Source organism: Montipora capricornis, chromosome 2, assembly GCF_036669925.1.
Source record: "Montipora capricornis isolate CH-2021 chromosome 2, ASM3666992v2, whole genome shotgun sequence".
Taxonomy (NCBI): Eukaryota; Metazoa; Cnidaria; class Anthozoa; order Scleractinia; family Acroporidae; genus Montipora; species Montipora capricornis.
In genome coordinates this window covers 3,739,211-3,756,176 of record NC_090884.1, presented here as the reverse complement: position 1 = coordinate 3,756,176, position 16,966 = coordinate 3,739,211, and the positions used below count along the sequence as shown (strand labels likewise).

Genomic DNA, 16,966 nt, shown 5'->3' with positions numbered 1-16,966 from the left:
ATTAAACAGTCTGGCCTTTATATTTATAATTCGTGAAAAAATGAAGAAATAAGTGAAGGAAAAAGAGGGCTTTCGTTAACCTTCACCCAATCATGCCTGCAGAGCCTCCTTTGGCTGTTAATCTCTTTTTTGGGATCCAAGACAATTACTTCCTAAAGTAATCCTGAAAATAGGGACGGTAACAATTGAAAACAACCTTAAAAATCCAAAAAACGCGATCTTGCAGCCAGTATCAATTAGTCCTAATTGTTTTGACCCACCCTTTTGCATTTTTCAGACACGTCATCCCAACCATGGAGCCACAAATTTCATAATCCGTGCATTTTAGGATCCTTTGGAACATGGCTTGGGTCCCACCTCGTTCATCAGAGAAAGGGGAGGTTCGAAACCACACATAATCTGCAAATTTCAAACGATTACATAGTTAACATATAGACGAATTCATGACTCACCCAAGGGTATGATTTCACACGAATTTTAGGAGACTGAAGCCTTAACATGATAACACATTTGTGGCGAATTTTGTTTTTTTTTTTTACTTTTGTGCGGATTGACCAAAAACGCTTTTTTCCTCGGCTACTCGGCTATACTCCACAAAAAAATGCCATGTGATGTACTGATATGGTTCTCAGTGAAGACTGAAAACAAAGGATACATTGTTGCATTTCTCGTAATCAATACAGAGTCTTTTTTTCTCAAATATGTTTTTCGTTCCTAATATAAAATCGCCCCATCCAAAGCCAACACAGTCACCATTGGTAGGGACCGATTTTACACGGTACGATTTTGGTCGCATGCGACAACGGCTTACGACAGGCTGACGACATGATTTACGATTGTTGTGTACGTCTGCAAAAATGTCGTAGCATTTTAAAACATGTTTTAAACGCTGCGACAATCTTAAAGTCATGTCGTAGGCCTGTCGTGAGCTTGCCGCATGCGACAAAATCGTATCGTGTAAATCGGCCCTTACCCAGAATCTCGCTTTTTCTGTGCCATGCAAGTCACGTAAACTTGGCCGAACAAGCAGAGCGTCACATGCTGCTTTGCATTACTGTTTAAGCATAAGAAATTTTGCGTTGCAAAGCAGCTTGTGACGTCAAATCGAGACTAGACCCATGCCTCTGACATCAGGGTCGTGGCTCCACATTACTGCTGGTCTTGATAACTTTTGCGCGTCTTGCTCACCAGATAAAAAGTGAAATTTTGAGGTAAGAATGGTGAAACATGACTTGTTTGCTTTTGGTGGGGAGATTAATATTGTAGACGAAAACTATTTGAGTCTTGGTGCACTTTAAAGTGAGGTTGAGCCGGCCTAACCCTGACGTTTATTACTATAATAATAAAGTGAGATTTGGAACATAAATCTGTTAACTGGATGCTACGAAATGGATAGGTATCCCCCTTCTGGGAGCACTTTTAACAATGTGTAATGTGTTCACTACAATATATATGCGATCACTCCAACTGCCCACATGTCAATTTTGTGTCATTTTTTTTCCCATTAATACTTCAGGAGCTGTGGAAGTTGAAAGAGATCAAATATTTATTTTCACTTAATCTGATGATGCAAATGCTTAAACACTCAAGTCTTCGCGAACAACACTATGAATCACAGCCCCTGTCTATTAAATTCCCTGACACATTAGGGCTCAATTCCCAGAAGACGCTCAGAAGACTGTACACACACAGACAATACTTAGCGGGGGAGTGACAGGAAAGATCTATTGCGCAACTTTTCCATTTTCTCGAAGCGGAAAAAAAGAAGATAAAAAACGACGAAATCAACGTACATTATGACTGGATTGCCTATGGCAACCCAGTAATTAAGAGTTTTTAGAAAATCTTCCATGTCACTTCTGGAATGAAGTTGATGAAAGTTGTAGATTTCAAAGGATAGGTAAACCGTCACCGTTAAAGCGTTAAGTATAATCCGCTATTGGACATTCATTGCACTCATTCGATGAATAACAGAATTAAATAATAATAATATAATAAAAATACCCAGCATTTCAATCAAACAAAAGGCACTTCCATTTCAACAAGTTTTGGGTCATACCTTCCACAAAATGATCAAATTTCTGCCTTTTAATAATTTTATTGCCATTGCTCGGTTAATTTTCACTCATTCATACAACCAAGTTTCAGACTTAATTACCACAATATCCTGGTGTCCCACACACTGTGGCTGTGTTTTCCTCAGCATACAGCATCTTAGACAAACCAAAATCTGCTATTTTGAGGACTGCATTGTCACTTTGGTCAAGGTAGAGAAGATTTTCTGGCTTGAAAACAAAAGAAGAAAGACACATTAGCCATCATCACTTGTTGTGATATTAGTAATCCATGCTGTTGTCGCCATCACTATAAAGCAGCCCTGGCCAAACTATCCAACAAAGTTGGATCCCACAAGCAAGATTGTTGGATGTAAATGTCGAGGTAGCGGGAAAACACTATCCAACATTGCTTAACTATTTCAAGTTCAGGTTGGCGCTAAATTTGAAAATATGGCGCTGAAACGAAAACCGCTCACAGAATTTATGCTACTGGAGCTGTTTGAAGACTGAAAGGACCGATTCAAACGAGGAAAAACCAAAGAATGGTTGACAGAACCTGTAGAAAAGGGTATGTTCACTTCAATATACATCCGTGTAAAGGAGATGATGAGGATCAGCTAGGATCAATTTGCAGAAATTTTAAACGCCATTGAACCAGACATCTCCAAACAGAGCGATAATGACTAATGGGCCTAAAAGTGTCCCACAGACGTGGCCTTGCTTCATACTCGCTAATCAAGGTTTCTGGCTGTTGATCAACAACCACGACGTCCCCTTTGTCCCTGTCCGCCATCTTTGTTGCAAATGATGCTGGAAGCCTTGGCTTGAAAGGAAGACAGGGATTCGTGATTCGCTAGCCGCGCGAACGTGACTCAATTCAGGACACAACTTTGTTGGAAGAGCGGCAAAACACTTTAACATTGTTGGGTCGAGCAGAATTGTTGGTCGTATTGTTTGATCAAAAGCAAACTCTATCCAACACTTGATGGAACAAAAAATGTCGGACGAACATCTTCGAACATGGGTGGCCAAACGGTCAAACAATGTTGGATCGAGCAAAACTGGAGCGTTGAATCCAACTTTGTTTGATAGTTTGGCCAGGGCTTAAAATTCTTTAGGGAGCTTATCCCATTGACTCCCAGGGGTTCCCCATTGACGAGTAAAATCGTCTGGCGTTAGACGGTTTGGACGTCAATGGGTTTAAGACGCGCGTTTTCCCTTTTAACTTGTCTTCACACAACCACATTTACATTGCTAAGTATCTTTTCTCCATTAGAAATGATTAGTATAAAAAGCTAGGAGACACCACTGTCCTGGCACGAGAAATGTCCTCTTCCGGTTAAGCAACGACAGCCACGGCAAAGAGAACGTCATCTCAAAATATAAATTTGCGTAATGTTAAGCGCTACGTGACTATTTCAACCTTTTTTAATATGACAAGGGTGTTGTAGTTCCTAAAAACGACACTCATCGGAACGGCGCATAATTTAGGAGAGAAAATGAAAACTTATCCTCAAGTGCTGACGTTCTTCGTAAAACCTCAAATTTGCCCATTTCACGTTGTTGTTTTGCTGACGACGGCAAAGAAATGGACAAAAGTGAAAAACGCACGTGCAGAGCGTGCAAAGCTATTGTTTTTGCCCACTAAATATGCAAATTTTTGACGTTCTCGTTGCCGTCCCCGTCGTCAATTAAAAGGGAGTTTAAGAAACGACGACGGCTACAGCAACGACAACGCCAAAAAGCAGTGATATTATTGGTTAAAAGAACCAAAATGATCGTACTGCACATGCGGCACGCATTTTTTAACAATTCTCTCCCGTACTCGTCAAAACTACTACGTGAAATGACCAAATTTAAGGTTTTGACGACAACGTGGACAAACTACAGTGAATCTTTCAGTCTCACTCTTTACTTCAAATCCGTCCGTACCAATCCAGTTATAAGACACTTCGCTCATACTGAATAATATAAACAAGATGGAATAATCATGAAGTACTTAGAATAGCTCAAAGTTATATTTTGAAGTGACGTTTTCGTCGCCGTAGCCGTCGTGGTTTCTTAAACTCCCTAATATTTAGGGAGTTTAAGAGCGTTTTTCATTTACCAAGAAATTCCGGAAATTCCGGTTGGGATGTAAATGGAACACACGTTTTTGGTTCGTTCCACTGGAAAATTTCCGGAATAAACGGAACTTCTGAAAAGGTAGTCCTGTTTTCCCGTTGGAAACTTTCCGATGGAAATGCGTGTTCCATTTAGAACTTTTTAAAGGTCTTACCACTTCCAGGCTATTCACGGCCACATTTTTAAATTTTGGCGCGTAAAGTCGCAATCACTGGGCGGCGAACGGACCTGAGTTAAATGGAACACGTTTTTCACCCAATGGAAATTTCCGGAAATTTTTTGTTAATGGAAAACGCCCTTAGAAACGACGACGGCTACGGCAACGACAAAGCCAAAAAGCATGAAAAAGCAGTAATATTATTGGTTAAAAGAACCAAAATGATCGTGCTGCACGTGCGGCACGCATTTTTGAAAACTCGTCAAAATACTACTACCTGAAATGACCAAATTTAAGGTTTTGACGACAACGTGGACAAACTACAGTGAATCTTTCAGTCTCGCTCTATATTTCAAATCCGTCCTTACCATTCCAGTTTTAGGTCACTTCGCCCATATTGAATAATATAAACAAGATGGAATAATCATGAAATACTTAAAATAGCTTAAACTTAAATTTTTAAGTGACGTTTTCGTCGCCGTAGCCGTCGTGGTTTCTTAAACTCCATGACTCTATTCATCTTGGGTCTTTGGTAGTTCTGAATAAGATTCCGCAATGAATACTCTCTAAATAAGTCAATGGGCTGCCTACAGTTCTTTTGCTGCTAAAGATTGTATCTTAATCAAGGGAATTTGAAGGTATATCTATATAGAAAAAATGCCCTTTAACACATGTAATCATTGATGGTGTCATTGTTGTCATTAAGCACTTAAGGGAAACAGTGAGTTTGTTTCCCCGAGACCCTCAATGTTCCCCGAGGCGAATAAGTGTTTTGTTATACCTCCCAACTCAAAATAGAACAATACACAGATAAAAATATTCGCATGACGTCGGCTGGCGTACAGATTTGCCGCCGTTTCAAAGGTGCACGACCTGATCACGTGTGAGTCGAAAGTTCAAGTTGTTGTTGCCCTAGGGCGTCATGAAGTTTTGACCAATGACACGTGACACGTTCTCCTCCAATCAGAAAACGTATTTGAGTTGGGAGGTATAACAATGTCACTTGTTGTCATAGCTGTCTTCGTGGTTGCTGCCATCATTGGATATCTGTCACTGTCGTTTTGTTATTGTCATCGATACCTGCATTCTGCTTTTTGTTTTTATTGTTGTTCATATTTAATTTATTACTTAAGGCAAAAGAGGCTTAAAAAGTTTGACGCGAACCATTGCAAGATTACACAATTCACTGGAAAATAAGGTTTGTTGGAACTACATCACCAAAAAATAGCTCTGGACAGCTGCCTACCTTAAGATCACGATGAATGATTACAGGAGTACGGGTGTGGACATACTGCAAGGAAGGATCCAGACATAAAAATAAGTGACAGCTAGTCAATTACAGAAATAGGTGACATGGTGATAGGTAATAGGAGGGCCCAGCGGCCCAGCGGCCCGGCTCAGCTTTGGCAGCGCAAATGGATGACAGTGAGTTTGAATTCGTTTACCATTTTACTAATCATTTCAATCCTTTTCGATCCTTTCTTTCGTTGCATGTTGCTAAGTGAAAAAACGTTGTCATTCTCTGTTGTTTTCGTCAGTTTACAACAACAAACAGAAACAAGAATTCAAATGTTTAAAATGGTAAACAAATTCAAACGATGCAGATCTGTGCATGTGCATGGATTTACCGCTGGACAAAAAACTGTGGAAAATCAGGACTGGGCTACCGGGCCTCCGGGGCGCTAGGCTGTCACGGGCCGTGGGCCGCAGGCCACTGGGTCTTGGGCCTGCTTTTAGCAAAACCCGTGATAGGAGGAATTAAATACCGTAACTGATAGGATCAATCGAAACTGTGATAATTTCACCAACCAGTTAACAACCTCAACCTACCATGTAAGTTAGGCAGTTGGAATTTTTGCTGATGTCACTTCACATTGGTTATGAAATACATTTTGATAGCCAAAAGACGCTTAAATGAAAGTTTGAATAAAAGTATTGGATAACGCATGAAGCAGTGAAAGTAGTGACCCTAACCCAAACACAAACCCTAACGCACACTTCCACAGTTCCACATTGCCAAACTTCCACACTTCCACACTGTTAAACTTCCACATTGCCAAACTTCCACACTTCCACACTGCCAGACTTCCACACTTCCACACTGCCAAACTTCCATGTATTAATTATTTGTGAGTAAATTTCTCGCATTTGCATTCTTTTCTGATGACGAGTTCTGTGCTCCTCTACCCGAAGTAAAAGCCAGATATTTCATTAACTAACTCTACTGCAACCCACTTTTTGAACGTCCCGAAACTGCTCAAGCCTTTTTTGGATTTAAAGTGCCTATCACCTTAAAACACACTTTTCCACAAATTAACTTATTCTCCGAAATTGTCCCAAATACACTGTATGTGTTGTTTTCAGAACCTTTCGATTGAAATTTCACGTTTTTATTGGCTTTGAATGACAGGAAAGTGGTCATACTTTGATCCAAAACTGAGCAAAGAATGGAGATGGGTTCGAAAACCGGGGTTGACGTCACATATTAATTTGCATCGCTGTTTTCAAAGAACTATCTCAAAGCAAATTAATTAATTAATCAACGGCATCGCAAGGGTCATGGCTTTGAATCCAGTTGAAGACACCTGAAATTTTCAGGTGTCTATAAGATACACTATTGCTTAACTTGTCCAGATAGAAGCGCGACGATCACTTCAATCTTTCGTCCATAACCTGCACTTGAAATATACATTTCTTTCATTCAATGTGACAAATGATCTATGATAAAAAGTACTAATATTGCTACAATATGGAATAATATTACACAAATTATATCCACAAACTTACATCTAAGGCATCCAGTATTTGCCTTAATGCTTCTGCAGCATCCCTTTCACTGTAGTAGCCTCTATCTACAATTCTGCAAAAAATGATTTATGCTTTAATATATATAAGTTCACCAACTGTGAGCCCCTAATATAATAATAGTGTAATATATTACTTTAAAAATCTGTCGCATTACTGACGTCACTTTGTACTAGAATTTACCTTTCAAAGAGTTCTCCACCAGTAACTAACTCCAGAACCATGTGAATATGTGTCGGTGTCTCAAAGATCTCATACAACTTTATCTTCAAAAGAAATAATATAATGGTTTTAAAGTGAACCAACAACTAAGAGGAATACATTAACCATGCAATAACCTCTTGCTAACCGAGCGTGAGGGCTATACTGGGAAACATTTTCCAGTACAGTCCCAATCAAGTGAGGTTATTAAGTTGTTATTGCATAGCATTGTTTCTTTGAGCAATCGGACACTTCTCTGCTTAGTGAATGTTCATAATCTCCCATCTTCCATTAGCGAACTATGAACGGTAACCTTAAACATGTAAAACTAAATTCTGCTTCCCCTATGATAAAAAAAATTCAATTTCAATTTTTTTTTACACTTTTTGTGTTTTGCTTGATCAACTTGAACTTCCCAGGAAAAAGAAAAAAAAGGAATGGACTGTTTCCAAGGTAATGGTCTATACTGTAAAATCCGAACTGAAAACCAGTCAATCAGAGTTCCCCATTTAGCCTGAGAATTGCTTGCCATATAATTGAGGAAAAAAAAATAGACATGCAGTGATGCCTCTTTTGTGTCTATCCTCAGATGAAATGTAGACGGTCCAATATTAACAACAAGTTAAAACATGCAACGAATTTACAAAAAGTATATTGAAAATAATTATATTAAAACACATACAGTTCTAATAGTTTTCATACACTTACTATATTTTCGTGTCTAATATTTAGAAGAATGCCAATTTCAGTAGTAATTATTTTTTGGTCCACCTGTTGGGAAAATAAAACATGTACAAACTGAGCCATAAAATGACATATCTATAATGCACAATGTCACATAAAAAAAGAGACAAATTGGCTGTATTCATAACCAACATCACGTTAACAGAGGTGCCAACCTATGGAGATCTAAAATCTGGACATTTTTTCCATCTGGTCTCCCCACCCCTTCCCCCTCGATCAACCTACCCACTCCCCCTCCCCTCCTCCCCCCCCCAAAAAAAACGCACCCACCCATCCCCCAGCAGCTCCTTCAGAATACAAGAATATTCTGCCGCCATTGTGAATGTGCGGGAAAACAGGGTACTTATGTCAAGAATTTTTATTGGTTAATCGGAGATCCAATCAAACAATCGGTTATATGGCTATGACAGCTGAAGGAAGCCATTTTGCTTAGTTCTATTAACTTGTGTTTGAAACTCAGAGATGAAGAAATGCATTAAGAAACAATGAAACGAGTTTAAAAAAATCGATATTTTAAAACTTGGGGATGCAATTTGAGTCTAGAATGGAGAAAAGTGTGTGTAAGGTTCCGAGTCATTTTTATCCGGGAGATTTAATGACCCATACGGGAGACTGGGAGATTTGTTCCAAATCCGGGAGACTCCCAGATAATCCGGGAGAGTTGGCACGTATGCGTTAATGAAGTGAATTGAGTTGTTTTAAGTCTAGCAGATTGGCATTGTTTTCATGGCAGTATATGTTTGAGGTCTTCATCAGCTGTCAACAGTAGAAAAAAAACTGTTGCCACATTTGGTCATGGTGGTTGTGGAAGCAGTGCTGCCCAACAGTTAGAGCACTTACCTAATGAGATCCCGAGATCCCAGTCTCAAGACCTGTTCTGAGCACTAGTTGTAGTTTTTTCCAGGTAGTCCCTGGTTCTATTTTGGCTGCAGTTGTTAACACCCAACTGATTATGCCTACAGCCCATTAGGATTCTCAAAAAAGTTGTTGTTCTGTTCTGTTATAACTATATAACTATATCTGTCTCGCTAATTGCCAGCGCAAGTACAGTAACGACACAGCTCAACAAGGTCGAACCGAGAGCAAACTATACACCTTATTCCAAAATGGCCACTAATTTATGCAGATGCAAATTGGCCCTCGTTGCCTCGTTCAAGATAAAATATTCTTTTGAATTTTAAGCTTAAGAACGAGGCATCAAGGGCTAATTTGAACAAAAACAAAAGAATATTTAAATGGTGGCCATTTTGGAATAAGGTGTATGGCACCTCTGGCTGCTGCTATACGATCCATGTATGACCTTAGAGCACAGCTTGCAACCAGCTGGAATCAGCTGTATGCTGGTTTTTGCAGAATGTTTAAAATAATGTACTTTCATTTTCGCCCTGAAAAACCCTGATGGGGATTGGTTAATACAGCGTGAATGTGTATATATATATATATATATATATATATATATATATATATATATATATATATATATGGCTGATTTTCTGTTGTTATGTATGATTAAAGCTGAGCTGGGACATAGATGTTGCCAGCCCATTCATCCCTGAAGCTTCCCGTATTGACAAGCAAAATCATCTGGCACTAGACAGAGTAAAATCTGCAAGTCTCGCTCTCAAGATTCAAAAGGTTAATGTTATAAATATTAAATTATTAATAATATACATTAAAAAATTCCTCAAATCTGATTGGCTGAGAGCAGTGCAGTTCAAGTGTAACACAGTGCAAAAAGTGTAATACACCAGTGCAAATTACACATCAAAATTATGGATTATGATTGGCTAATAAACAATAGAGTTTGGTCAGAACCAATGAAATCTTTTGTTTTCAAATCAAGCGCACACCCTGGATGGCGCAATTAATAGGATGCGATTTTTCCCTGATTGCCTGATGCGCGTGCAATTCTTCTGCTTAACCATGCCACATTTTTTCATGTATATTATTAATAAGTTATCACATGATTGTTCTCCTGCTATTTGGAATAAATAAGCAATTGTAAATTTTTTCAAAGACTACAAATTGGTCGTCTTACTTAGTCCAAATTGCACTCGAAATCATGTGATTATCTACACTAAAACTGCCATAAGATATGTTCAGAAATAATTAATACATTATCTGAAAATCCTCTTAATCTTCCAAAATGTAATATAATTTAATAACAACATGTAAATCTGATGATTCCATGGAGGTATCTCAAAATGGCAAAAAACGAGGGTTTTCTAGAATATTTTGGCCTTTATATCTCTTAAATTTGTCACCTTCAAAAAAAAAAAAAAAACACAGGTTTAAATAATTTTCATATCATTTGTACACCTACGCTTTAATTTCGTGGGGTGATCGAAGAAAAATGCCTGCCAATTTTGTTTCAATAAGGCCCCGTCCATACGTATCCTGATATTTTTTGATCCACAACCTTTTCTTTCGGGATACACCTTGCATCCACGCGAATCCAGCGAATTCACTGGCGAATCCGGAACTTTTTCAGTACGCTCTCCAGAGTGGATATTTTTTAATCCAATATGAATTCGGAACCGTGTGGATGCCAAATCCGGATATTTATTTATTTATTTATTTAACTTTGCCAGTCAAGCTGACAGAGCGCCACAACAGCTTGCGACAATTACTGTGGCCCCTTTTTCACCCTCCCAACCATGATACACAAAAGGAGACAGACCACAACACCAGGAACTACGTGCCCTTATCCGGATGTCGGAACAAGATCGAGCCTACAATTGCAGTTCCTTACCATGAAAATCAATTCTCAAGATGGCTGCCGAGGGCTTCACGGCGCATGCTATGTCACCTCCGTTTGAGGAGTCCTGAGCACTAGAGTGAATCCGGATACGTTTTGGATACGTGTGGATGGGCAAATTCGATTTGAATACACTACGTGTGGATGGAAATATTTTTTAATCCAAAAGGAAAAGTTGCAGATTCATAAATATCCGGATACTTGTAGACGGGCCTAAGTAGTTTCTTATGTATTTAAAATAATGGAAACATTTTTGCAATTTTTAAAATGCACATTACAAAAGTGGTGACAGCATGGCAAGACGAGAGTCCTTTCAAAAAAAGTATAATCCACTAAAATGGTCCTTGAAAGTATTCTTACTGAAGGGCCTCAGAACTAAACAAGAGAAAAGAATTCAAATGTATCCTTGAGTAAAAGCTAACAATATCAGGTAGAAATTAGTAAAATACCCGACCACTCTTGATTAAGATCTCTCCTGTTTTCGAAAATGATTATCAGCTGCTATATTTACGTTGCAATCAGTCCTGACATCTTTTAAATTGCAAACAATAAGAGTTTGGGACCCCGATGACATATTTTCTTTACATTATTGTGCACTAAAAACATAACATAGTTTCAGACCACCGGGTCAACTTTGCAATTGAATTCCATGGGCCGATGCACTTAAACACTGTTCATGATAATATCCATTTAATTAACACAATGATATCACCTGAATGACTACAAAAAATTAATTCAGAGACATGCACGGATCATATCGAATTTGTTTATGCTGTAGATGGTAGATCAGATGTCACACCACGTATTTCATAAACAGTTTATGATCGAACGATGTACATGTATACCAGGGAAAAAATTTAAAACAATCATTTTAATAGCATTCACTTTGAACTCGTCTGGACAAGTTTGTCGCCTTAATTGCAAATCTTTAATTTTTGTTTCGCAACGACAAGGTCTTCATTGTGACCAAATAGAAATAAGCTTAAACGCCATACCAGTAATATTTTTGTTTTAATTGAAATTTGCAACGTTGTTTGATACAACAAATATCGAATAAGAAATCACCTCTCTTACAAATAATTATATTGCTTCTGCTCGATTGAAAACCGTCTTCGATGAACATAAACATATCGTGAGATGTGACTTGGCAACTGTATATATCTCCTGCTGATTCGTGCACTGGGAAAATCGCGTATCAAATTTTGTAGTAACTCTTGTAGCTCCAGCACACATTCAAATACATCAGGAAGTTGTCGCCGTTCAATCAAAGTAAGTCTTGAATATTCTTAAGCCGAAAATGCAAGAAGTGAAAAAATGGGACTCAAAAATCTGACTCACGGTTTTGATTATCGTCTTGACAGCAAAATCTTTCCCGGTACCTCTGTGCTTCGCGCGTTTGACGATGGAAGAAGCACCCCTACAAGTAGTAACAAAAGGAAAAGAACATTTAATTGCTCGATTTATCACTCATACACGTTTCAAACCAAACCAATGCAGAATAATGCGTAGCTTGTCAAGGACGATCGCTAAGTGGTCTTAAGTCGCTAAAGGATCGACAGCAGAATACGCCATACCTTCCTAGTTCCCCGGGTTCGTAACAATAAGAGTCGTTGATGTCGCCTTTCCGCGAGTGACTAAACATTGAGGCTTTCGACATGTTCTGTGAATTGTCAGCGAGCCCGGTGGATACTGAGGGTCTCAAACCCCACTGTCTGTCGGCTAGCTCTGAAGGACGAACAATTCCGGAATAAATTATCGATTAAACCACGAGAATGACATGCCGAAAAGTGATCTATTCAATTTCACAAAAAGATCACAATTGCATGACGTCACCGTTTCTTCCGGGGATCTTTTCGTCATGGCGATTAATCTGTTTTTACTTCTCATTTTCCACAAGACCTTCCTCACACGATATTAAAAATATCTTGTCATTTAATTGATTAACAAAACACCAATTCTTTTGCTTGTAGGAAAAAGAATTATGATAAATTAACTTAGAAACTGAAGTTTCGCCTTGGACTGTCTTAGCAAGCAAGCTGGTGCCTATTGTCTGTCATACGTACTTATTTTTTGAATAATCATCAAAACATTGGCAAGCTGATTTTTTTCTCAGCAATTAGCAGTAAGAACGCAAAGGAAATGAACTTGGATAGCCGCTTGACTCAACTTTTAACTTTAAGCCGGAAACTTTAAGACAGGCATAACGGGATATTAGGATGTATTTTCAAAGCAAAATCGGAAGATTTTTTTTAAACCTGATATTAAAGAGCACTTTTCTGGTTTAAATTCGGAAGACTTAATAGTCAGGCAAAAGCAACGATGCAAGATAATTTTGAATTCAAATTAACAATTAGATTTTTTTAAAAATGAATGCAAATGCTAATATGTGACAAAAAAACTATCAAGTCAGGTAGATTCATCTTTTTAAAAATAAATTTGAAGGTTTGAAAATTCTGGATTTGACCTGTTAAAGTAAAATCTTAGAAAAACAGTTTTACTCTATGTCCCTCAAAGTTTAACGGGTCGCTGAAAAAGAATGGCCTTTTACTGAGCCGCCTCAGGAATCTCAATGCAAGAGAGAGCTTGCTCTCAGGTTATTGTCTAGTCATTATTACGCAGCACTTTTGTGATCGAAGAGTGGAAATGTCACTCGGCGTAAGCGGGTAAATATTGAGAACAACAATTGTCCGGACTAGAACTTAAACTCCATTGACATAAATGTGTAAGGAGCGACCAGAGTACAAAACTTGGCGAAGGATCTAATTAGCAGTCTCTTACAAGGCAGTGCCTTCCGAAATAGGCTTTGTTGCGTTCGATCGAAGAAGGCCGCGTCCTAATTTTTTTCAGATTGGGTGATTGTGTGGTCTTGCCAAAAGGAATCGAGATTTTTCTCTGTACGCTAGAAAATTAAGGAGTAGCAGTGGCGTAGGCGCACCCTTGCGTGGATTGATCAATCTCTTTTTGTCACACTTGACAGGAGTAAGAGCTACTGTTTCAGTCACGCTTTCCGGTTGGGTTATTTTATCTCGATATGTCACGTTATTCAGAGCCCATCTCATGATCTCACTGACCATTTTCGTTCGCATCGTTCTCCGGTGTAACGCCTTTTTCGTTTCACCGAAAGGTTTTGCTTTAATAAAAACCGGGGAGCCAAAACCGGTTACACTTATGGCACAAGCGAGAAGTGAAAGGCTGATCAAACAGTAAATAAATAGCATCCAGAATAGATATCATTCCTTCATCGTTCTATCAGTTTTGTTCTTTTCGGTTTCGTGAGCATGCATTCCATTGACACCATGTGTAACGCGCGGGCGTGGCTGTAAAGATTCACAGAATTTTCTACAGCGGCTTTTCTTTTTAATTAATATATCTTTAAATTTTGTGTATTTAGTTATGTACCTGTATATGCTATGTATTTTAGTTGTAAATGTAATGTCTCGAAGATATTAGCTCGTGTAGTTATTCTGAAATTCCAGATTAAATAGAGTTTATGCATGCATGTATGTATGTTAGCCGTACCAGGGCGCGTGCGCACACTTTGTAATGTGCGACTTCAATGCTTACCATATGACAGATAAAATTAATTTTCCCTTGAATATATAAGCAAACGAATTCTCACGCTAAATTGACAAGGGCGGTTTGGAGCTGTGAGTAGGCGTGGGATTTGTCTCATATGGTTTAGGGGCCGACATATCTCTCCCTCGATGCCGTACCGGGAGGCGAGGTCGGAAAGGGGATGACTAGAAAGGAACTGACGAACCAAGTACGAGCTAATCCACCTTAAAATACCTTATAAAAAAAATTAAACAAAAAGAAGAAATTCTAGTGTAAAATATATATAATAGAACATTATACCCATGAGGCCTTTGGATTGTCAGGATTAAATGCTTTATGGTTGGAACATTCATTACAGAGTTTTTTTAATTGTTGGAAGGCTGCAGTCACGTTTTCTCATCTCTTCAGGCAGGTTATTCCACCATATGAATAAGGTATTCGATTGAAGTAGTTGCCCTTAAAAAAGTCCGTCTTAACTGAGTTTATCTTGAGTTTGTTGCTCGTGTACGACCTCAGTCTTTCGTCAGAACAGAATTCAAAATATTTACTGGCAGGTAGATTAAAGTCCCCACTCTTTAGCTCATAAAATGTCGTTAAATCTTTAACTTCCTTTCGATAAACCAATGGAAGGAGCTTGAGCTTTTGTAATCGTTGGTTATACCGGTAGTTCAAGTAAGGTAAGTTGAACCCCTTCGAGTAGTTTAATTAACAGGAGTAGTCGTGGCTCAGATGGCTAGTGCGTGGTTTTCGGAGCGAGAAGTCCCTGGTTCGATCCTCGGTGACTTAATCGTCTGTTTCGACTTTCCTCTGATCCTTGTAGCTATAGCTTTAAATACCCGTAAAACGGAGCACTGACAGAGGGAGGGGGGTAAAGGGCGCACCGTCGGCTTCCATTGATACCAGCCTCGCAGCTGAAGGAACTACCGACGTTAAATAGAGTGACTTTACCTTTACCTTTGTGACTCTCTTTGGGCTCCATATCTCAGAAGCGTACTCCAGTTGAGAGCGCACAAAGGCTAAATATAATGATCTGAAGGTAGGTATAATTCATCTCTTCTACCGTTTAGTGTGCGTCTTATAAAGCCCAACTTTATTGGCTTTACTCACTTGACTGTCACTGATGTGCTCTTTGAAGCGAGCATCACTAGTAATCATAATTTCAAGGTCTTTCTGGCTTTGTACAACGGTTTCATTTTTTGACCATCCATCTTGTAGTCGAAGATAATAGGCTCACGCTTTCTTGCCACTGTACAGACTGAGCATTTTTCAATGTTCAAATACATTTTCCATGCGTGGCTCCACTCAACCAGGATGTCAATATCACTTTGCAGCTGAGCGCAATCACTTACAGATCTTATAGTGTGAAGGCACGTGGCATCGTCAGCGAAATGTGCTAATGTGGTATCATCAGATACAGAGAGTGGCATGTCATTGATAAACACCACAAATAAGGCAGGACCAAGCAGAGATCCTTGTGGTACTCCTGATGTTACTGGCAACCACTCTGAGCTTTTCCCATCGATGACAACACGCTGCTCTCTGTTATATAGATAGCTACAGGAGTAAACCAATTAAGGAGAAGACCTTTGATGCCGTATTGCTCCAGTTACATAGCAAGTGAGGTTGAAACACGGAGTCAAATGCTTTCATGAAGTCAAGAAAAGCAATATCGGTTTGTTTCCCTTGGTCAATTGCTTTAGTTATAAGATGAACCGTGTCCAATATTCGAGTAATAGTTGACCGTCCCTTAACAAAACCATGCTGGAGATGATATATTTTGTCAGCAATAAACTCAAAAAATTGATTAAACACACAGCGTGGTAAAGCTCAGTAAAGAGATCGGCCTGTAATTTTTTACATCATCTTTTTGAGTTTTTTAAAGATGGGAACAATATTGGCACGCTTCCATTCCTTGGGGACTTGACCAGTTTGTAAAGACAGGTCGGGCGAGTGAAGGCACTATTTCAGATGCACATTCCTTTAGAAGTCTCCCAGGGATCTGATCCGGTCCACAGGCTTTGTTTGGGTCAATAGCTCTCAAGGCTTTTGTCACCTCACCAAGACTTGCTTGGATTGAATAGAGCTCATTACCATTTGTTTGCAGTAATGGAAGTGTTCCTTGGCATTGAACTAGACTTAAGAAAAACAGAGGCGAAGAAACCGGCGATTGAATAAATCAGCCTTAGCTTTAGGGGTAGAGGCTTTAAGATTGCCCAATTTAGCTCCCTTAGGTATCCTGGGTGCCTTTGATTTAGCTCCATATGAAATGACCAGAACCTTTTTGGATTGTCATGATATGAAGGTCAGATTGCATGTTAACGAGGAAATCCCGATATTTTCTTTTAGCGGTCGTTTTTATTTGTTTCCGCAAAGATTTATACGCATTCCAGTGTGTTGATGAATTAGATATTTTAGACTTTTTCCATGATCGATCCTTTTGTCTAGACATGTTGATAATTTCACTGTCGATCCATTTTGAGAGATTTCACATCTCTGAGTCGTATTTTTGAAACATATGAATCGACTGCATTGAGGAATAAATCATGCCAGCTTTCCCAAGATTGA

General features: G+C 38.9%; 1 protein-coding gene across 1 annotated transcript; it reads right to left on the bottom strand.

Annotated features, from left to right (window-relative positions):
- Nucleotides 1–82: 82 nt before the first annotated feature.
- On the bottom strand, nucleotides 83–12,645 carry LOC138038528 (calcium/calmodulin-dependent protein kinase type IV-like). The gene is made up of 10 exons (XM_068884457.1): nucleotides 12,421–12,645; nucleotides 12,185–12,263; nucleotides 8,053–8,115; nucleotides 7,327–7,409; nucleotides 7,126–7,198; nucleotides 5,585–5,629; nucleotides 2,159–2,285; nucleotides 1,446–1,519; nucleotides 261–399; nucleotides 83–163 (listed from the first exon to the last, which is right to left on the bottom strand). The coding sequence occupies exons 1-8, from the start codon at nucleotides 12,501–12,503 to the stop codon at nucleotides 1,479–1,481; spliced, it is 594 nt and encodes a 197-aa protein (XP_068740558.1). The 5' UTR covers nucleotides 12,504–12,645; the 3' UTR covers nucleotides 83–163; nucleotides 261–399; nucleotides 1,446–1,478.
- Between the last annotated feature and the right edge of the window lie 4,321 nt (nucleotides 12,646–16,966).

Coding starts and splice junctions, on each gene's coding strand:
- LOC138038528 (XM_068884457.1), bottom strand. CDS start 12,503: ATGTCGAAAGCCTCAATGTTTAGTCACTCGCGGAAAGGCGACATCAAC. Junction 12,264..12,420: donor GAACCCGGGGAACTAGGAAG/GTATGGCGTATT, acceptor TACTACTTGTAG/GGGTGCTTCTTCCATCGTCA. Junction 8,116..12,184: donor TCAAGACGATAATCAAAACC/GTGAGTCAGATT, acceptor TTTTCCCAACAG/GTGGACCAAAAAATAATTAC.